Source organism: Lissotriton vulgaris, chromosome 1_1 (genome assembly GCF_964263255.1).
Source record: "Lissotriton vulgaris chromosome 1_1, aLisVul1.2, whole genome shotgun sequence".
In the NCBI taxonomy this organism is placed as follows: Eukaryota; Metazoa; Chordata; class Amphibia; order Caudata; family Salamandridae; genus Lissotriton; species Lissotriton vulgaris.
Genome location: NC_141685.1, coordinates 1,900,431,577 through 1,900,454,628, shown reverse-complemented (window position 1 = coordinate 1,900,454,628; position 23,052 = coordinate 1,900,431,577). Strand labels below are relative to the sequence as shown.

Below are 23,052 nucleotides of genomic sequence, written 5' to 3'. Positions count from 1 at the left end.
AAACTTATCTTTTACTACATCTGCATTCCTGGAAATTGATTTAACAATTTGGCGACGAGGGACGGAGCACTTACGAACCAACTGGAGGCATTTCCTGACATTTCATCATTAAAATTTTCGATGGATTTTTAAACACGTTACTGTACACTTATACGTGTTTCATCTCTTCAACGTAAAGAAGACTTGACTACAAAGCATCAGACTTTCACCGATTCATTACGGTTTGATTTTAAGCTTTATAATTTTTCCTACGCACCTTCACCGTCTGGTATCCAGTTTCCTGCCGCGCTGTGTGTGAGCATACACTTTCCGATTGGATGATTGCGGGCGGAAGAGGATTGATTGCTGAAAAGGATTAGCGCATTTCCGTTAGACGCTACTCTTCGTCTATTTCAGTCAAAAGTGAAGAGGTGACTTCCCGCTTTCCTGTTTTTTTTTCAAGCTTTGTTAAAAAAAGAAACGGTGAGGGTTATTTCACATTCTGTGAAGCGAGAGGAAGAAAGAAATACTTTGAGTAATATGAAGGTTGAACAGAAAGACGAGTAACATGAAGGTTGAACAGAAAGACGCCGTTCTTCTGGAAGGATCTGTTTGACTCGTTTTTTTTTCTTCTTCATCAACTTTCCACAAGTACTTTAATTTATCCTTATTGAACTTCACCACTTTAATTCTTAATTTGAGAGCAAAGTATTTATAATTTTACATTGCATAATTTTTAAGTCTGTCTACTATGTGTGCGCAAGGGTATACCCTCTCCCCACCACAAAGCTACTGGTCAGCAGGAAGCTCTCCTTGTATGCCATGGATAGAATGGAAGGCATATTTCTTAAATTATATAGAAACTTTAGATGCTAATGGGAAAATGAAAGCGCCTGAAAAAAAGGGTATTTTCTTACATTCACTAGGACCAGAGGGTCTAAAAGCATTCAATCAATTACCTATTTCACAAGCCAGTGGAGATATGAATGTCTTTGATAAGGCCATTTATGATTTTGACAAATATTGTTCTCCCAAAGTGTGTATAGGAATTTCTAGATTCAAATTTTTCCAAAGGAAGCAGTTAACTGAGGAATCTGTTGACAATTTTGTATCTTCTTTAAAAACTCTTGCATTAGATTGTAAATTTGGCAACTTACAAGAAGATTTAATTAGAGATCAAGTTGTCATGCACTCTAAAAATGAAACTATACAGGAGAGATTGTGGATAAATGGTGATGAGAATTTAGATTTCATTTTGTCCATTGTCAGAAAAGCAGAACTCTCTTGTAGGAGTGCACAACAAGTCAAAGGGAAAGAAGTTTCTGTTAGTAAAGACATCGTATCAAAGATTAATCAAAAGTATGATAACAGAAATAGAGATCTTTCTAAAAAAAGACAATCTTTTCCTCCTAAAGGAAGTTCTGAAGATTCAAAAAATAATTTAAGGTGTTTTAGGTGCAATAGTAAGTCACATTTAGCCAATAACAAAATTTGTCCAGGCCTAAAACAGAAATGTTCTAGCTGCGGCTTAATGGGTCATTTCACCTCTGCGTGTAGAAGGAGTAAAACTAATCAGAAAGTGAAATGCATTGAATTAAGTGACTACAGTGATGATGAAGACCCTAATAATTATTCTAACAACTGTTCTTTTGTTCTTAATATAAAAGATTCTGTCGTTCTGAATGTAAATGACACCACCATTAAGAAAAAACCCCTATGTGATATGACTATTGGTGGTGTAAAGATCAACATGTATGCAGATTCTGGATCTCCTTATTCCATTGTGTGCGAATCTGTTTGGAATAAGATGTTTGTGCCTAGATTAGGCAGTCATCTAGAAGAAAGTGACATCAATCCAGAAGGATATTCTGGCGGTACAATAGATATCCTAGGGTTCAGGACTCTAGTCTTTAGATTTAAAAATAGGAAATGTATTGCAAAGTTGTATGTCTCAAAGAAAGGACCTTCAGTGCTTAGTTGGTTTGATTTTGGTAAACTTGACATCATACTTGATCCCAATAGTCCTAACCCTGTGATGTTGGTTGATGAACAGAATGGAATTGCTTCACTAATGTTAAGCAAATTTCCTAATGTTTTCTCGAAAGGCATTGGGAGATTAACCAACTTTAAACATGAGATTCGATTAAAAGAGAATTCTTGCCCCAAGGTGCACAAGGCAAGAAATATACCTTTTGCTGTCAGAGATGAAGTAAAAAATGAGTTAGATGGTTTAGTGGAAGGGGGGATAATAGAAAGAATCGAATCATCTGAATGGGTTTCGCCCATAGTTGTTGCCAGACGGGCCAATGGTAAGGTGAGACTCTGCATTGACCTGCGTCACCTCAACAACAACATCATTGTAGATCAGTTTCCCCTTCCCCGCATTTCAGAAATGCTATCTGTGATTGGTGGCTCTAAGTTTTTCTCAACCATAGACTTATCTGCAGCCTACCACCAGATAGAACTTAGTGATAAGAGCAAAGATCTAACTGCATTCATTACACCTTTTGGGTGCTTCAGATTCAATAGGATGCCTTTCGGTTTGGCATCTGCAGCGGCCATTTTTCAAAGAGTAATGCAAGATATCCTAAAGGACTGTAAACATGCTATTTGTTTTCAGGATGATATTTTGGTATTTAATGATGATAAAGATAAACATATTTCTGCTTTAGAAGAAGTTTTAGGTGCACTTAATGCACATGGCCTCACTATTAAGCATGAAAAATGTAAATTTGGTGTTAAATCTGTGAATTATTTAGGACATGAACTATGTGAGGAAGGTATCAAACCTAAACCTTCTCTCTTAGAAGCCATTAAGTCTGCACCTCATCCTCAGTCTAAAGATGACGTTAGGTCATTTTTAGGGTTAGTGGAATTTTACGCAAGGTATGTACCTGACTTTTCGTGCAGGACATACAGCATTAGGCAGTTAATCAAGAACAAAGTTGCTTTTGAATGGACCAGTGAATGTGAGAAGGAGTTTTGTGATGTGAAAGGTGCCATTTGTTCTGCCAGTGCTCTGTCCTGCTTTGATCCATCTTTACAAAACATTATCACCACTGATGCTAGTTCGAAGGGGCTAGGGGCTGTATTCACTCAAAAGACTAAGGAAGGAAAAGAGGTCATTATTGCACATGCTTCTAGGGCTCTTACTCCTGCTGAAGAAAAATACTCCACGATAGAAAGGGAGACTTTAGCGTGCATATGGGCTTTGGAACATTTTAGGGTATTCATTTGGGGTAAAGAATGTGTACTGAGGAGTGATCATAAACCTCTTGTGCGTCTTCTTACCACTGAAGGAATGTTAAGAGCCTCTGCTCGCATTGCACGTATGTCCATGCGCTTACAGGATTTCATCTATGACATACAATATGTACCCGGGAAAGAAAATGTGTCTGCTGATTTCTTGTCAAGGATGCCTTTACCTATTCAAGAGGATTTGTATAATGAGTGGGATGATTTTCAAATTGCTTTGATTCATGACGAAGGGCCCATTCCCATTGATCAAACAATGTGGAAAGAGAAATCTGATGTTGATGAAACTTTAAAAAATGTGACAAAATATGTTACAAGTGGTTGGCCTGATAAAAAGCATCTAGATTCTAGTTTGAAGAGCTTCTGGGAAGTAAGGTCAGAGCTTTCATTTTGTGGAGATATTGTTAAGAGAGGTGAACGCATTGTTCCACCTATTGGTGTGAGAAAGGTTATTGTTTTGCAAAGCCATGAAGGGCATAGTGGTATGGTCAGAACTAAACAACAAGTTAAGCGTTTATTTTGGTGGCCTAGGATGGACATGTTTATTGAACGAATAGTTAGGAATTGTGTGGTTTGTGCGAACTCTGACAAGTCTTTGGTCACACTGAAACCTAATATGGGCGTACACACCATCCCTGACAATCCATGGGAGACCATTGCTATTGACATTATGGGTCCCGTTGGTCATGGTTCTAAGTATGTTATCGCAGCGATTGATGTTTTCTCTAAATGGCCTGTGATCAAAATTGTTCAAGGAATAGATACTGACTCGGTTCTTTGCTTTTTAGATAGAGTTTTCATTGAAGAAGGATTGCCACTAAGGATTATATCTGACAACGGTGTCCAATTCAATTCCAAGAAAGCCAATGATTATTTTACAAGGCTTGGCATAGTACACTCTACTACTTCCTTATATAATCCCAGTGGGAACGGAGTTATTGAGAGGTTTAATAGAGTTCTTAAGAGTGCCATACAGTCTGTTGGTAAAGATGATGAGAAATGGGAGATTGAAATCTTCAAGAAAATTTGGATGTATAGAACAACCATGAACTCAATGACAGGTTATTCTCCATTTGAAATCATGAGGGGGAGAACTGCTAGGACCAAGGTGAATCCATCATGGTTAGTGCAATCATCTTCCTCTAGTGTGGATCTGAAGAAAGTCAAAGAGAACCTTATTCGTACTCACTGTTCTAGTAAAAAGTATTTTGATGAGAAGTGTGGTTCTAAAATGGATCCTAAAGTAGAAATTGGGATGATGGTGAAGGTAAAAAAACCATGGAAGGTCAAGAAAGGGGAAAGTGCATTTATGGGTCCCTTTGAAGTCATTGAGGTCTTAAAGAACTCTGTAAGATTGTCAGACAACAGAGTTTGGAATCTTAGTAGAATTGCTATTCTTAAGGCTGACAAAGATGTTTATTGTAAAGAATCCACATTGGCAAATCCTGACCCTTTATATTTAGATGAAGATCTATGTAGAGATGCTGTATTTGATGAACCTTGTTGCTCTACCACTGGCAATACCAATTATAGTGGAGATGTGACACCTTGTTGTTCCAACACCATCAATCCCAATCTGAGTACCTCCCAATCCCATGGTGATAATGTCCCTTTACAAAAAAGGGTCACAAAAAAACCAAAGTGGCTGTCAGATTTTGTTGCCTATATGGTGGGAAAATTTTAAACATCACATTTTTTTGGGGGTTTTGTTGTTTTTGTTTTTTTTCTCTCTCTTTCATTTTATAAGGGAGGAAGGTGTGTTGTGTTCTTATGTCATCTCGTGCACAGACTCGCGCTCTGCTCGTGAGTGTATTTATCTTCAAATGCTTGGCATTCACGTGCACGGACTCGCACTCAGCTCGTGAGTGTGTTTACCTTCAAATGCTTCCCGTGGTATGTATCCCTCCTACTGTGTATTCCTCGTGACATGTATACTTTCAAATGTATGTTTACTAGGTATGTACTGTGTTATACAGTTATTGTTATTCAGTTACTGCTGTTGCATGGAGCCATCGGATGTATGCCGGGGATTGCCTCTTAACTTGGAATAAACTTATCTTTTACTACATCTGCATTCCTGGAAATTGATTTAACAGAATGTCACAGATATTTACAGAATGAAGTTGTGGAAGCCAAATACATGCTGACCTTTCTTCCAGCATCTAGACACCATTACTATATTTCATCCAAGTAAGAGAGGTTGATCAAAGGAAAGAGAGGACATCTCCCGACTAACCTATAGAACACAAGTTGTATTTGGGAAGTCAAGTAGTATTGCTCCAGACCAGGTACCACCAGACCTCCCTCCTCCAATGGTAGCAACATATGGACTCTAGCCACTCTGGTCTGCCCCTCCACCCAGATCAGAGAAGTCAGAGAAGTCAGGAGAGTGTGCAAGCTACGAAAGACAGCCGGGTCAGCATGTCAAAGAAATGCTAGATAACGTAGAGGCGACGAGGCAGAAACACCATCTTCGCAACAGCCACATGGCCCGTGAGGGACAGCAGTAGGGAAGTCCAGAATTGCACCGAAGAGCTTAGTCCCACAATGACCCTCTCTATATTGCATTGTTTTCACCTTTTTGAGGTATGTGCTATAACCGAGCTGAAGGAGTCCAACTCCCATCTAAGGGGAACCGGCAGCAAATCCCCCTCTCCACGGGCAGTCAGAGACATTAGCAGGAACATGAGGGGCTTACCATAATTGCGATGGATGCCAGAAGCAGTTAAATACAATAAGGTAGAGACTGCTCGGGAGATAAGAGGTAAAAAAGAGTATTGCCTGCATATAAGAACACCAAGTGGCTGATGCCCACCACCCTAGTCCCCATTTTGCTATATGTTGCCAGATCTGAACAGCAAGAGATCCAGTGCTATAGCAAAAAGGAGGGGGGATAGTGGACATCCCTGGTGCATGCCCCTAACCATCTCTCTAAGAGTAGAATACCTCCTTCCCACCCTTACCCAAGCAGTGGGCGTAATATACAATAGACATACCCCGGAACAAAAGTGGGGTTTGAACCCAGTAGCTTCCAACATTTATGTGAGATATTAAGTGTTTCAAAGGCTTTAGCTATGTCTATTGACACCACAGCTAGTTCTTCATCGCGACCCTCCCTCTCATGTAGCACATGAATCAGGCGCCGCAGGTTCATTGAGGTACTGCGGCCAGGCATGAATCTGCATTGGCCTGCATATATCAGTCGGGTTACGGGTAATGACTAGGGTGGAGCAGAAGGGCAATCAATTTACAAAGTACCTTAGTGTCTGTACTGGTCATTGTGAGTGGCCTATACATTGAGGGACAGGACAGATCCCCTCCTGGCTTCTACAGTATTGTAATGGTACTCTCTCTCATAGACGCTGGAAGCACACCCCTCTCACGCTCCTCTAAGTACTTCTCTAATAGATGCTGTGTAAGCACCAGTTAATAGGTCTGGTAAAACCTGGCAGGGATTCCATCACAACCCACCACCTTGCCCCCAGTAATTGTCCTAAAACCGTACGAACCTCCTCCAATGTGAGGACTGCATCCAAGTCCTGAGCATCCAGATCTTCCTGCTGCGGTAGTGGCAATGACACCAGAATTGCCTCAGCCGGCGCTTCAGAGGATGGAGCAGGGTCTAAGTTTGCAATGAGACCGCTATACCCTCCTGTGTATATTGCACTCAGTGGATCTGAATGTATGGTTTGCGCCGTACTGTCTTTTATAATAAATAGTTATAAATAAAGGTGGCTAACTATATCCACAGCACCAGGGATTATTAAACCCGAACAGTGAGATATGATCAAAATAACTAAGCTTAGTATGTACGGTCCCAATCGTTTTTTTTTCTGTCAGCTCATTCTATAATTGAATCTGTGTGACAAGACGCGATATTTTCTCAGGTCAGTTAGATAATTATATATTTAATTTGATTGCCTTATTGTTTTACTGTTAGTATTGTTTTTAACATTATTAAGAGTATGGATGTGTCGCCAGTAGTACTATCATAATTCTTATTGCCATTATTATGGTTGCTAATAATGATGATTATTATTATTATTACTACTATTTAACACCACATGTAGCACTTTACTATTAGGCTAAATGTTAATCCAAATAGTACTGAGCAAGAAAATGAACTTCATGAAGATGACACAGGTCGATGCTTTTTATTTATTTATTTATTGCTGGCCACAGTGGTTGCAATACTACCCTTATTCACATTCGTGTCTTTGGATTCTTATTTCAGTGTTCAGCTCACTGCAGCTTTAGTTTACAAAGAAAAGTAACTCATTGCTTGGATGTGATGCCTAATCGGAACCATTACACTAAAGGACTACGACCAGTATTTTACAAAACATGTCCCGTTCGTCCTCTTGCATTTATGCGTAAATGCAGAGACAAGGATTGTCTGCACACAGCGACTTGGAAAGTTGGCAAATGGAGCGAGGTTAGTAACCATGTGTAAATTCGACTCTGTCATCGTGAATCAAAGTTTTGTTAGGACTTTGCAAGAATAGCTAGGAGGCTGCCTAAATATATAATACTCTATGTATGCGTTTAACTGTTGTATATCACTGAATTGTATATTTTATGTCGCCAGTTGACACATTACAGGTTTTGTAGGTTCTTGCCTCGAAAGGTTACCTTTCAACAAAGAAAAAGACACTGACATTTTTGGGAGTTTCCAGAAGCAATGAAGTAGTTAGAAATGGGGGCCTACATATCCAGGGAAACATTACATGAGATACCTGCCACCCCAGCAAACATTCCCAGTCAAAACAACTGAAAAAAGCATTGGAATCTCCAATAGATTTAACTTGTAACTGAAAAACTATTGGTGAGTTTAGGTCTCCATAATTCATACATGTGATCTGTCATCCACCCACTGAGTCAGTCTTAAATTCATGTGCTTACCAATTAGCATTGAATTACAGACACAAACTCAATAAGCATATACAAGATATATTAAAATAATAAAATAAAAGAAACCCTGTGCCACTGCTTAAACGTGGCAGAGATATGTCTGCTATAAAGAATGGAAATAAGTATATCAGGGGCCGACCATCTTGCAATGGTCTTGTACATAGTGGTTGGTTGCAATTTCAAACAACGTGTTCTCCAATTTAAAAGGTGTCATTGGGTTCATGGAAAAGCCCAGACCATGGCATTCTTTCAGTGTCATTTATTGGTGCAGACAGACCTGATCAAAAGATATACAGTCTTGTGATAGAAATAATCAATAGTTTTTTATATCCTCTGAGTCGCCCTCTCTGCTAACAGTGGCGGGGGGATTTTACCTTCTTCTCTTTCTTTGCCTCTGAGCATTACCATCAGGGAAAATAGATATTGAGAGACTTTTAGTAAACATGCTCTGTCAACTTCATATTACCACCACCGCACCAGAAGTACAGACTGCATATCAAGTGTTTTTTCTCCAGTGTTTAGTTCGTAGGGTACCTTAGCGGAAAGAATAGGAAAATATTGGTGGAGGCAATAGGGACTGCCATTTCCTACAGCGTGAAATGTCAATGATAGAGGAGATAAATAAATGGAAAGAAAATAGGTGAAAAGATGGTAAGTGTTCCCAAATAGTGCTTTTTTAACATGCTTCTAATTATCTTGTGCTCCCCTTCAGTACTTTGTAGTCCAATATGGAGGATTCGACCTCCGGTAACATGGGTCCCCCTAAAGTCCCACTAAGTAACCCTGTGCTCATGCCCACCACCCAGATTGCCGCAAAGCCCCCTTGACATTTGCCTGAGACCGTGACTCGGTCCATGAGTCACGGCAGTCTTGTCCCGTGCGCCTGTCCCTGGGGCTCTCTGGGCATCAGCCTCCTCTCCTGAAGAGTAGAGCAGCAACTAGTACACGCTCTCCTCTGGCCTCCTCGTCTTAGAGTCCCTCGCCGGCTTGTTCCGGCTTCCTCTTCTGGTTTCTTCTCTGCTGGTCTTCTCCTCACAAGTCTGGATTTCACCGTCTTTACTGCTCTTCATAATCTGTCCTTCGATCAGCTCCTCTCCTTCGGGATGGCCTATGACTCATCCTGAGGTCATCAGAGGGATTGACCAGCACAGCCACTAGAACACTTTCCAATGACAGCCCAGACCTGCTGAGGAACGTAGCAAAGCTGTAACCTGTAGTCAAGGAGGGCTTCCGATCACAGAAGGGTAAAAAAGTAATGCACTATATATTGCGAAATTCCAAGATGGTACTGTTTAGGGAGTTGCACTACACACTATAAAACCAACATGTCTCTGAGTCTTTCTTTTTAACATTTTTTTGTCCACAACATGTAATCTTAAAACAGCCACAAACAGGCCTTGCACCCCAGCTGAAGAGCATAAAGCTTCAGATTGGAGGAATTAAAAATATGCTAAGGTCTCATGGGATTCTGGATTTAATGACCCAGGAGACTTACTTTTTTAATGTTGGGTGATTACTGCACTCCCTTCAACTTCCCACAACATTTAAACAAATGCAAGTCTCCAGTCTTAAATGCACTGTAATAACAATCCACTGAAAAAAGCCTATTGGCTCTTCACAAAAATATACAATTCCTACTACCTTTTCAATAACATTTCACTAAAATTGCAGCAATAGAGATGATAGTACCCTTGGCCTATTCCTTAGTATATTTGGAGTTGTACCTTTCTCTGCAAAAGAATACGCTGGGACTTTGGAGTCTTCAACTAATTTTTCTTAAGGATTCCAATTGATGAGCAATTTAATTTAAATGAAGGGGGAGAAGTTTCATTGAAAGGATCCTGGGTCACTTTGAAAACATATTTCAAGGTATAAGTATATTAATATGATGATTGAGATATCTGTAAACAAAGAAATTCCAGACTGAATTGAAAGAAGCAGAGAGGGAGTATGAAGAAGCACCCTCCCTAAAATGCTTGAAAAGGAAAAGCACCTAGGGATTATTGAGAACTATAATCATTAATTGGCATGGAATCACATTGTTAGACCTCAAAAGATGCACCTCCCTATTAATCAACAAAGTGGACATGAACTTAGCTCAAGAGTTGAGAAAAAAGTGGGGTATGTACGTCTGAACAATCAAATCACAAATACGAGGAAACTTTCAGAGGGAGGATGCAAAATTTCAGAGATATCCCTGTACACTATTGATATGCATCCTTTTGATCATTAAAGGGAATACATTGTGACAGTGGGATTATCTAGGGTGTCTTGTGAGGAGATGAATCAGTTGGATGATCCAGTATTACGGGAAGCAATTTTGCCTGCTGTGCATCTAGAAAGCAAAGATTTTTACTCTACAAATCTTCTGCACTGAGTGTTTGTTGGAGAGGTATCCAACACCAAAACACTTGATTGCTGTGGTGATCGGTTATATTACATTTGATAGAATACCTCTTTACATGCTTTAACGCAGTCTACTAACTATCTACCCTTAAATGCAATCGACTTTATCATATGGTTTTGGCATAAAAAATATCATACCTACTGCATTTGTCATACGTTTTCATTATAAACGGATCAACCCCATAGCCCTGATCAGTTGTATGTCACAGTAACCAGCTCTGTCCTATGTTGAGCATACGCTTTGGCACTGCAAAAAGAGCAGAGCAAACACTCTGTTTCAGCAAAAGCATGTAATTATCGTCTACTCAACAAACACCATCCACCTCTAGAATTCGGGTGAAGTTCGGCATTAACTGTGCACAATTCATCTGGCCTTCATGGATCTCAGCTCAACTTTTGACAGCATCAATTACTCCAAGCTTTGGTCCATGATGGCACAGATGAGGGTTGAGCCCGCACTGGTCTTCTTTTAGTGCAATTTGCATGAGGATCTCTCGGCATCAGTTAGATATGGCCCCATTGGGGTAAGTGTGAAGTCCATCAAGGCCATATTCTTGCACCTTTTAAATTTATTTTTTATATTAATGAGCTGGAATCCACAAGAAATCTTTGTGTGAGAGAGGAGTAAAACTTTTTGTGCATTTTATGTGGAATGAATTTAACATGGGATTGGCGGGCAACAAAATTATCCATATTTGATTGCAATGACCACCAAAATAAAAAAAAATCATCGTCATACAGTCAACATTGATTAGAGACAGTAGGCTAAAAAGAATAATCTGCTTTGGTAGGACCATAAACATTAAAAACATTTAATGGAATGTCATTAAAAAGTAACAATAAGCCATCTACCCTTAGAATCTGTTTCTTGGGATTTAGGTATATAGTTTGAACATTAGGTTGTGGTCGATGACAGCACTAGGTGAAGATGGCACAGCAAGGGAGCAAAATCAACGGCAGAGCATGATGGAGCAGTATGATAATACAATAGAAAACGAAGAACCTGAAAAGGAAAAAGAGGTTAATTCGCAGAACAAATGTAAATTGAGCAAAATAGCATAGTATAATGCATGCAAAATAGAAAAATTCCAAAGTCCAGAGTTAGCATTTGCACGAGCGCAGAAAATGCGCTCAAAACGTGGAGGGACTTGAAGTTTCCATTGTACTTGTTGAATACATTGAAAAAAATCTTTAAGATCTGCAGGCATAGTGTAGGTAGTTTTTAATTTTTTTTTAAAGTCACTTTGAAGAGACATGGGTGAAATAATCCAAAGCGAGCACCTAAAGCATGAAGTTGTAGATGAAGGTCAGGGATCTCTTTTCTTCCGGAAGCCATAGCTGTGGAAATGACTTGCAATTTAAAAAAAAAAATCCTGACCGAAGGAGTTGTTTTTCGGACTTTGCTGCTTTGGGGACCTTCCATAAGTCAGTAAATTCAAGAAAGAAGATAACTCCTGTGGGTTTGATAGGGAAGAAGAGAATTAAGAACCGTGACCTAGTCAACGAGCCCTTTGAATATTCTGAACTGTGGATGTTTGTAAATCAACTAATTGGGGCAAAAAGCAGGTGAAAAAAGAGATTGAATCATTGCCTTTAAGTACCCCTGGAAGACAGTAAATACAGAGATTATTACATCTATTTCTGTTTTATAAGTGCTCAGATTGTTCTTCCATTGATGAGACTGTGGCTCCCATATTGGACCATTTTTCGTCCAGATTTTGAACGTGAGTGTTGCTTTCCTCAACAAATGGACGTTCTAGTAAAATAGGTGTAGATGATTTGACAGGAGAAGGCAAGTCTTGTTTCAACCACTTAGGGGTAGAGGTAGGATGGAGAGAAAGAGAGGATAAGGAGGACTACTTAGGTATAGTTGTATGTACAATGCTTTGTAGTCGGTTGGTTGTCTGCCATTAATGGGGATGATGGCTTCTGAGTTGATGATATTTGTGGATGAAAAGACAATGTATAATTCCTGACTCTGCCCATACATTTTACATGACAGCAATGCCAAAATATACTGAAAGCAATCCAGAGGGACTCCTAACGACCAAATCAACTGAAGGAGATCAAGGATACTCACAAACTACAATCAGAGGTAGATGGAGTACATGCTGAGTAGGTGACCAAATTAACAAAAAGAGGAACAGGAAAGGAAATATCCTTGAAAGGGCAGTCAAATGAGGCAAATTAGTAAGGATAGATTCTCTTAATATAAACTGTGTAGCACTCCATTGCAGGGGGAACTCCATTGCAAAGCATGTAGAGAACTTAAGATGGCAGCTGCTGTGAAGAGGATTAATGTAGGAACAAATTCAACTTGCAAAAAAACGCAGAAACTGCATAAAGAAGAATTTTGAAACTCACCGTAAGATGTAAGTATATTATGTGTTTCTCATGAGGTCAATGTTCAGAGGAGGAGGACCAGTTTCATCGTAATTTGTGTAAGCAAGCATTACTGAAGTGAATATTGAGCAACTAAATAACTGATATAGCAATAAATAGTATATAAGAAACAACACTAAAAAGGGTAGTGAAATACAAAATATATACTGAAAAAAAAGCCTGTCAGAAGAAAAGCGCATCACTGCTGGGTATGGAGAAAACTCCCATCTGAGCATTAAGAGAAGCTAAAATGGCCACAGCTTATAGGAGAAAGCAAGCATTCACTAAAGCGATCTGTAAAAGTTACTGAAATGCAACCAAAAGGAGTTCTCCCCTCACTCAATGTTTCAGGAGTAAACTTAGCGATCCATGATGCCAAATTGAGGGCTAGGAGGTTCCTTGATGGGAAAATGCTCCAACGGTGCGTGGAGCTCACAGTTCAGGAGGCCATCTTGGCTGGCAGTCACGCTCCTCCCGTATAAATTTATTATAAAACCGTGCAATAGAAATGAGGAAATATGGCTAGGCCATACACATATTTTATTAAAAGTTGGAAGGCTAATGATATAGTCCTGACAAATTCCCCAGACTAGTTAAGACTTCAAAAAATATGGCAGAAATATGTCTGCACTTAATCAGGTCCTCCATTCTACAGTTACCGCAATATATTGCTTTTAAACATATGGTAAGGCAGAAACAATAAACTGCTCGGAATTTCCTTCCTTTACACACTTGTATCTCTCTATATATGGCCTGTTACTCTTGACCTAGGCAGGCACATTTTTCAATGCCTCTTACAGGCTCCAAATACAGACCACAACGTGTAGCCTGCTAGACACCATAGTGAGGAGGGGCCCGATGATGAAGCTTGTCACCATGGTGAGTAAGGATCATCGTACTTTTTAGTGAAGATGTCTAAAGATTTGGGCTTCTTCCTTCTGGGTACCAAGGCCTCATGAGGGGTGAGGGAGGGTCCTAGAATAGTTTTTTCATTATATGGCAGGTACTTTGTGTTATAAATATAATTATGGTGTGACATCAATAAAAAAATCAAGAAACTCTAAGTACATTTTAAAGATATTGAAAGGTCATTCACTTTGTGGTAACATATTCTGTACTAGTTAGTTTTGCTTATGCAGATGTTTGAACACGTGCCATACAATGTATTTTCCTTAAATACATGTTTGTTGCAATTTTTGTACAGTGCTCAGTGACTTGTGGAGTTGGAAAAAGAGAGAGAAAAGTAGAATGCAAGACTGACCGTGGACTGACCAGTAATTTATGTCTACCACAACTTGTACCAAAATCTAAAAAGATTTGTCAAGCTGAAAAATGTAAGTAAATGGAATGATTAAGTGTATGATGAAGTACACTTCCTTTCACTTATGACGTATGTAGAGATTGCATACCAGTGATTTCTTCCTCTACCAAAGATTCAGTGGGCCTGAATATAGATGCTAGCATGCAGAAGAGGGCCTACATACAGGGCACACTTTCCCTGTTTGGACAGCGGTATACCTTTAAATGTTTGCAAGGGCGCAGATTGGATTGGTGCTCCTCCTTACTGTAAGAGTGCTGTTTTCAGTGTTGTGCACTTACTATGAAAGAGAGTAAACTTTTGCCTGCCCTGGTGGAAGGAATTTAGTGAAAGGCAGACTGGCTGTTTGAGGCCATCTGTCTGCCTTTCACTATGCAGGCTCCAACCAGGTCTACAATCATAGGAGGGCAGAGATCCCCCTACAGGTGGATGCAGTGAGCGACTACACCTGTCTACAGGGGGCACCTGGGGGAGGGAGGGCACTCTGGAACTTCATTTTCACTGTTTAAGTGATGAACACTAGGACGTACTGATGGTGTGCCGCTGCTTTGTGCACCTCCTGATGGCCTCTTTCCCTCTGTACCTGCAAGAGACTGAGGCCCTCATTATGATGTCATGCTGGCGCAACCGTTTCAGTGAGCGATCCGCCTGACCATAGGTCGTGGTTCTGCACACCGAATTACGATGCAATCGCAAACTTAAATTTTTCAATCGGAGCTTGTGCAGCGTGCCAAAACCACCCACAGCACAAGCTCCCATTGAAAAATGGATGTTTTTGCTCTTCCCTGCACCATGTGGCAGGCAGCTCATGGTGCAGGGATGTGAAGGGGGCACCATAGGTGCCCTCCAGGGCCACAACAAGAGGGCAGGGGGAAAGGAGGCCCTGCTAAGGACCCCCAAATTAACTCTTCGACAGCAGTTCCATGTCGGAAAGGCTGACATGAACTGCTGTTGGAAAGTTCCATCATAATCCTGATGCCGGAAACACCGTCTGTTAGGGATTATGAGGCTCTTTCAACTGGCTGCCGGGTTACTTGAGCCTATTGGAACCTGTCGGATGAACTGGTCAGTTTAAACTCTAACCAGCATCTTTGTAACACGGCAATCAGAGTTTAAACCTTAGATATCGGTTGGACCGATATCCAAATCAGGTCCTACGACCCTTATTACGATGTTGGGCGGACGCAACACCGTTTTGATGAGGGAATCACCCGACCATAGGTTGGCGGTTCCGTATACCGAATTAGGTTGCGACCATACTTGGTGCGGTTGAAAACTTCCATTTTATAATGGGAGATTGTGCAGCCCTCCAAAACTGGCCACAGCACAACCTCCCATTGTAAGATGGAAGTTTTTGCACAACCTTGCAATGTGTGGCAGGCACTTCAAGGTACCTGCCACACAGTGCAGGGGTGCCCCCCAGGGCCACAACCAGAGAGTCAGGGTGCCTCCAAAGGCACTCTCCGATACCAGTTCCATGTCGGAAAGTACCATCATAATTCCGACCACGGAAACGCCGTCCGACAGGGATTATGAGCTCCTTCCGACTGGAGATGGGATCCTTAAGCCTGTTAGAACCCAGTCGGACTAACCGGCTGGTTTAAACTCTGACCGCCAAATTTGTTATACTGCAGTCATTGTTTAAACCTTTGATGTCAGTCAGACCGAAGTCCAAATCAGGCCCTAAGGCCCTCATTATGATGTTGGGCGGACACAATGTGAAGGGGGCATCATAAGTACCCCCCAGGGCCTCAACCGATAGTCCAGGGGAGAAGGGGACCATTCTAGGGGCCCCCTAAGTCACTCTCAGACAGCCTTTCCATGACTGAAAGGTCTGCCATGGGAAGCCTATCGGAAACCAACATCATAATCCCGATGGCGGAAACTTCTTTCTTAAGGGATTATGTGCGGCTTCCGACTGGCCGGCACGCTCCTTGAGCCCCTCGGAACCTCCTCAGTTTCCACAGACGGTTTATACTCTGACAGCCAACATTATAATTCGGCAGTCGGAATGTACACCTACCATGTCGGTCGATAAGCCTCCGACGAGCGGTCGGGTGCTTACTGACCTACATCGTAATTATGCCCAAAGTGTTTCCTCATGCAGTTCTCTTCCATGGAAGCTTTGTACGAATGGCTCTTGAGATTTTGCCAGTGCTACATGTGCACCAGTGTAATTTGCATTAAAGATAGGACTTCAGAAGCATCTGATGTCAGCAAGGAGGCGCACAAGTCTGTTGTGCCCGTGAGGCCCTCAATGTAACAACGCCCCTGGTGTGTGCCTGTTTACACTGGTTGGGTCGTGCATGCCCCAGACCGTTGATATCCATTACAAACTAACACACCATGGTATGCAAGCAAACATAGTCTTCTATTGTGTGTCACCGCATGCACCAGCATGAAGCATTGAATTGCTCAATAGGAGCCCGCTGCAGGGACCAGAGCCAGAAGCCGCTGCTGCCCGTCCCGGCGGAGGTAGGTCGCTCCCCCCCGCACAGCACCGCCTGTGTCTCCCTGCCCCAGCTGCGCTGCTGAGGAAGTTTGAGGCCCTCCACCACCCGCAGGCTTCCACCTGCGCCTCATCCCTGGTGGCCAGTTGTAGGACATAGGTAGGTTTGTTCATCCTCCGCTTTATTGCTTTTATTGTATTGCCTGTATTTTCATTGTTGTGTCTGGGACTGCTGTTGTCTGTCTTCCCCCGCTGCCTGTACGTGGTCTGTGCCCCTTTTTCTTCCCTCTGTTCCCCTCGCTGTCCCTGTGATCTCTCTGCCCGGTCTTTCCTTCTGTGCCCCTCGCTGCCCCCGTGACTCTGCCTGGGTTTCCCTTCTGTTCCCTTCGCTGCCCCGTGTCTCTGCCCGGTTTTCCCTTCTGTTCCCTTCGCTGCCCCGTGCCTCTCTGCCCATTCTGCCTTCTGTTCTTAGCTGCCCCTGTATTTCTGTGTTCTGTATTTTGCCTCTGTGCCACTCGTTTTTCCGGTATTTCTGTGCCCTTTTGCCTTCTGTGCAACTCGTTTTTCCCTCTGTTTTGTGCCCCTTTTGCCTTCTGTTCCTCTCGTTTTTTGTGCCGGACTGCCTTCTGTGCCACTTGTTTTTTCCCTCGTATGTGTGCCCCTTTTGCCTTCTGTTCCACTTGTGTTTTGTGCCCTTCTGCCCTCTGTTCCACTTGTTTTTTTGTGCCCTTCTGAACTCTGTGCCACTCGCTTTTCCCTCGTTTTTGTGCCCCTTTTGCATTCTGTTCCACTCGTTTTTTGTGCCCTTCTGTCTTCTGTACCACTCGTTTTTCCCTTGTTTTTGTGCCCCTTTTGCCTTCTGTTCCGCTCATTTTTTGTGCCCTTCTGCCCTCTGTTCTACTCGTTTTTTGTGCCCTTCTGCCCTCTGTGTCACTCGTTTTTTCCTTGTTTTTGTGCCCCTTTCGCCTTCTGTTCCACTCGTTTTTTGTGCCCTTCTGCCCTCTGTTCCACTCGTTTTTTGTGCCCTACTGCCCTCTGTGCCACTCATTTTTCCCTCGTTTCTGTGCCCCTTTTGCCTTCTGTTCCACTCATTTTTTGTGCCCTTTTGCCTTCTGTGCCACTCTTTTGTCCCTTGATTTTGTGCCCTTTTTTCCTTCTGTTACCTTCGTTGTCTCTCACCGTCCTCGCCGCTGCGTCCCCTGTGGCCCGCCCACTGACGGCCCACTGCCCATTAGCAGCCCCCGCCTCCTAGCTACTGCTCCCTCCCACCTCCCCATATATGCCAAAGGCACGCCTAAGGCAAGCCCGTCTGTGCCTGTCCGTGCCTGGACCGCGCCCAGCTCCAGAACCCCTGGCCCGCTTACCTGCCACGACGACTGCCGCCACAACGACGCCAGCACTCTGCACACTCTCAACTCCGGACGGAGCCACACCTGTTTGAAGGCCACCCCGAAATGCACACACGGCCCCTCCACCTGCCTGATCTGCAGCTACACCAGCCTCAGAGCCGACGAACCACCCGCCAAGAAAGACCCCAACCACCTCTGATCCATACTACTGAACACCCGCTCCGCAGGCAAGCATGCCGTCGAGCTCTGGGACCTGCTCGACACAACATCCCTGGACGTCGCCTTCCTGACAGAGACCTGGTTTAACGATTCCTCAGCACCTGACATCGCCATAGCCATCCCAGACTGCTACAAGATCACCCCCAGAGACCGCACCAACGGAGTCAAATGAGGAATCGCCATCGTCCACAAGAACAGCATCAGGGTCTCGACTAGCACCGACATACTCGTCACAACGCCCACTCACTCTGCCGGCCACATGCTCTACCCCGTCTTCTCCTCAAGCCCGCACGTCTTTGTCAGCCACACCACCTCGGGCCACAGCAGTGGACCGACCACTGCTGCATCCACTTTGCCTTCCAGAAGCCCATCACACACCACCGCACCCAACAGATCCCCCCCGCTGCTGGAGCAAAATCACCGAAGACCAACTACACGCATACCTCCTTCTGAGCCCACCCATCGAACCCTCCAACACCGACGACACTGCCCACAGCCTCAGATGCTGTATCGAGGACTGCGCCAACACCCTCGCCCTGCTGAAGAAACCCCACCCACAGAGACACCAGCAAGAGGGCCAGCTGGTTCACCCTAGAACTACTAGCCTCCAAGCAAGCCTGACAGAAACTAGAGAAGAAATGGCACAGTGAACAAACTCCGGACAGCCACGCAGCACACAAGGACGCCATCGGCAACCATCATCAGCTCATCAGGGCGGCCAAGAGTACCTCCTTCAAAGACCGCCTCAATAACAACGCACACAATAGCAAGGAGCTCTTCAACATCGTAAAGAGCTGGAAGAGGTGTGGCGGGTGGAAGAGGTGTGGCACCGCGGCTAGGGCGACTGACGGTTCGATCCCCGGCACTGGCGGCAGATTAGCCCAGCACTATGTGACTCTGGGCAATAGCTTGCTTAATCTTCCCTACGGCCCCCAGCATCTAGAGACCCTCACGGGTGATTGTGCGCTTTACCAATGTGGATTATTATTATTATTATTGTGAAGGAACTCTCCAACCCCAGCTACAACACCAACGACATCTTGCCGTTGCAAGCCCTGTGCGACTCCCTCACCACCTTCTTCCACCGCAAGATAGCAGACATCCACGACAGCTTCATTACCCAGACAGCCCCTACGGACAGCAGCACAACAGACCCTCCGCACACCATCGACCACGATCCCCTGCTAGCCTGGGCCAGCTTGAGCATCGATGACACCATCAAGACCATGGGCACAATCCACTCCGGCTCCCCGTCAGACCCATTACCGCACCACTTCCTCAACAGAGCAAGCAGCTCCATCGCACCCCACCTGCGCAACGTCATCAATCTCTCCCTCGAGCCCGTGACCTTCCCAGAGATCTGGAAACACGCCGATATCAACTCCCTACTCAAAAAACCTAAGGCAGACCCAACCGACCTCAAGAACTTCCGGCCCATCTCTCTGCTCCCCTTTCCGGCCAAGGTCATCGAGAAAACCGTCAATAGACAGCTAACCCGATACCTCGAAGAAAACAGAATCTTGGACCCTTTCCAGTCAGGGTTCCGCAGCAACCACTGCACCGAGACTGCCCTCATTGCCGCCACCAATGACATCAGGACCCTGCTGGACAATGGCGAGACTGCAGCACTCATCCTCCTAGACCACTCTGGCGCCTTCGACACGGTCTGCCACCGCACACTACGCGCACGCCTCCACGCTGCAGGGATCTGAGACAAGGCTCTGGATTGGACCTCCTCCTTCCTCTCCGTCAGAACCCAGAGCGTCCGCCTCCCCCCATTCCGTTCCAAAAGCCTCAGAGATCCTCTGCGGCGTACCCAAGGGATCCTCCCTCAGCCCGAGGCAGTTCAACATTTACATGGCCCCGCTCGCACACGTAGCCCGACATCACGACCTGAACATAATCTCCTACGCCGACGACACTCAGCTGATCCTCTCCCTCACCAAGGACCCCATCACTGCCAAAGCCAACCGCCACAAAGGAATGAAGGCCGTCGCCGACTGGATGAAGACCAGCCATCTGAAGCTGAACTCAGACAAGACTGAGGCCCTCATCCTCGGCTCCAACCCTTCAGCCTGGGATGACTCCTGGTGGCAGACGGCACTGGGGGCAGCCCCGACACCCACCGACCACGCACGCAGCCTGGGAATCATCCTTGACTCAACGCTCTCAATGACCAAGCAAGTCAACGCCGTCTCCTCCTCCTGCTTCAACACCCTCCGCATGCTCCTCAAAATCTACAGATCGATCCCGATAGATACAAGAAAGACAGTCACCCAGGCCCTCGTCACCAGAAGACTCGACAATGGAAACGCCCTTTACGCGGAAGCCACGACCAAGCTCATCAAACGACTACAACGCATCCAAAACGCCTCGGCACATATCCCCCCCCCACCTGAGAAACCTGCACTGGCTCCCCATCAACAAAAAGGTATACTTCAAGCTCCTCACCCACGCACACAAGGCACTCCACAAGACCGGCCCAGCCAAGCTCAACAGACGGCTCTCCTTCTACATCCCCAACCGCCAGCTACGCTCCGCCGACCTCTCACTCGCCACTCTCCCGCGCACCTGAAGAACAACTACCGGTGAGAGATCCTTCTCCCACCCGTCACCAAGACATGGAACACCCTCCCACTGAGCCCATGACAGACCCAAGACCTCCTAACCTTCAAGAGGATACTCAAGACCTGGCTGTTCGATCAGTAGCGCCCCACCCCCCAGCGCCTTGAGACCCTCACAGGTATGTAGTGCGCTTTACAAATGATTGACTGATTGATTGATTTTTTGTTGCTCTATCAGTCAGAATGTGTTACAGGATTTCCTGGCCACTGATGGTATACCTGAAGGCCACCTCGAACACTTCATTGTGAGTGCACAAATACTGCTAATATTATTCTGACTACATCAACTAGGATTTCACATTGTTTCTCACAGCACTTTGAATGGAGACTAGCTCCTTATTGAAGTGAGATCCCCACCATGTTTCTTTCCATCTCCAACAGGCACTTAATGTCCATTCCCCTTCAAGAGGCCAGTGTTCCCTAAACATACGTTGTAATGGAGTCTAGTTGAATACACAGACTTCCAGTACTCTAGTTCACCCATACACACAATGTAAATAACATTCAGGCCAACATCCATCTGCACATGAAGTGACAGTGCTACATTTCCCACTATTCATCCACACAGGATGTGATATCCCATCATACATCTAAACAGGAAGTGACATCACTGGTTTCCTGTCAAATTTGTGTTAAAAAAAAGAAGCTAAGCATGAGGACTCCAATCACTATCATCTGTCTGCATAGGAAGTGACACCACTACATTAACCACCTTCCAGCTGTATAGAAAGCAATATCCCTTCATGCCATCTCCAATCAACACTTCAGGGTGGCCCATCACCCAGGCATATTCAGCAAAGGTCAGAGACAGGTGTGCCCATTGGCTCTTTTGTCATATTAGGGCCAGAAACCTTTTTCCACTGAAAGGTAAAATGTAATCATGAGCTTTACCCAGTACCCCATGCTGCCAATACCCATGATCTCACCCCCAGATGTAGACAACCCACACACTCACATATCATTTGCACAATACCGCTATAACATGTCCCACCTGACCTGTATTACTTCCATGGGACCAAGATAGACTTCCAAAGCTGCCCAAAAAACTATAGGATTAATTCATTGTTTGCTTTCATCAATGTCATTTTATTTCTTTTGTAATATTTCTCAATATCTACTGATTGAAATTTGAGTTTCTTTATGTATTAGCTCAATAGAAAAATAGTTTTAAAAAAGTGTTTACAAACAATATATAAAGTGCTGAATAATATTTTACAATATTATACAATAAATACCCATCAATGGTGTCCACTCATTTAGTTTCATTAAGAGAAAATTATCTTTTCAATGTTTTTCGACACAAATAACTGTCTCCTAATGTAGACATTTTTTAGAAGAACACTTACAATGTTATACCCTCACACCAACTACAAAGTGCTCATTCCTCATACTCACACACATTCATTCCCTTATTCAAGCCATTTATGATTGTTTCAACCACTGGGCTTAATCCATGTCTACAACAACAGGGAAGTAACTATTTTCTCTGACGTTGCTGGATGGTGGTTCGGTGTCTTATGTTGTCTGGTCTATGGTCGTTTCGGTGGACAGTGTGTAGAGGCTCCACTTTCTTGAAGACCACCTGATAAGATACCTCATTAAATGGCGGCTAACGATGGAGGTGTCTTGAAAAACCTTGTTTCTATGAATGATATGAAAACTCTTAAATAGTCAATTTAATATCATATTCTGATTAGAATTTCAAACCATACACATACCCAGTGTTACATAGCATTTGAACAACACATAGGCCAAACTTAGTACACATCCTACTAGCAACCACACACCATCAAACTATTGGATTCATATTCCAAGACATGCTCATCAATATTGTCTTGTGTATTGGTTTCACCTTGCACTGTATTTAGTTAGCATAGGCTGGTTAGAAGTTAAACACCATTTTTCCTTTCCTGCTGCCTCTGCACACAATACATTTTGTTATTAATGCTTTTCGCCTAGTTAGGTGTTTTGCTTTACACGAGAATAACATATTTGCTTATCATATCAGTCTTGCTTGGTAAGCTATGCCTGTACAGTGAGTTCCGAGGCCTTCAAGGTTATTTCAACACAGCGCTTATTGTTTGGATTGATCAGCACACAGAGTAGACATAATATGGATGCAGCTGTGGCCAACTTTGGGTTTAGGGACGCATAATAATA

General features: G+C 43.7%; 1 protein-coding gene across 1 annotated transcript in view; it reads left to right on the top strand.

Moving 5' to 3' along the window:
• The window catches only part of ADAMTS20 (ADAM metallopeptidase with thrombospondin type 1 motif 20), a 1,033,120-nt gene that overhangs the window by 898,848 nt on the left and 111,220 nt on the right, over nt 1-23,052 (top strand). The window contains exons 29-30 of the mRNA XM_086919514.1: nt 7,469-7,669; nt 14,138-14,267. Of these exons, the coding sequence (XP_086775640.1) occupies nt 7,469-7,669; nt 14,138-14,267 (331 nt within the window). The remainder of the gene's footprint in view (nt 1-7,468; nt 7,670-14,137; nt 14,268-23,052) is intronic.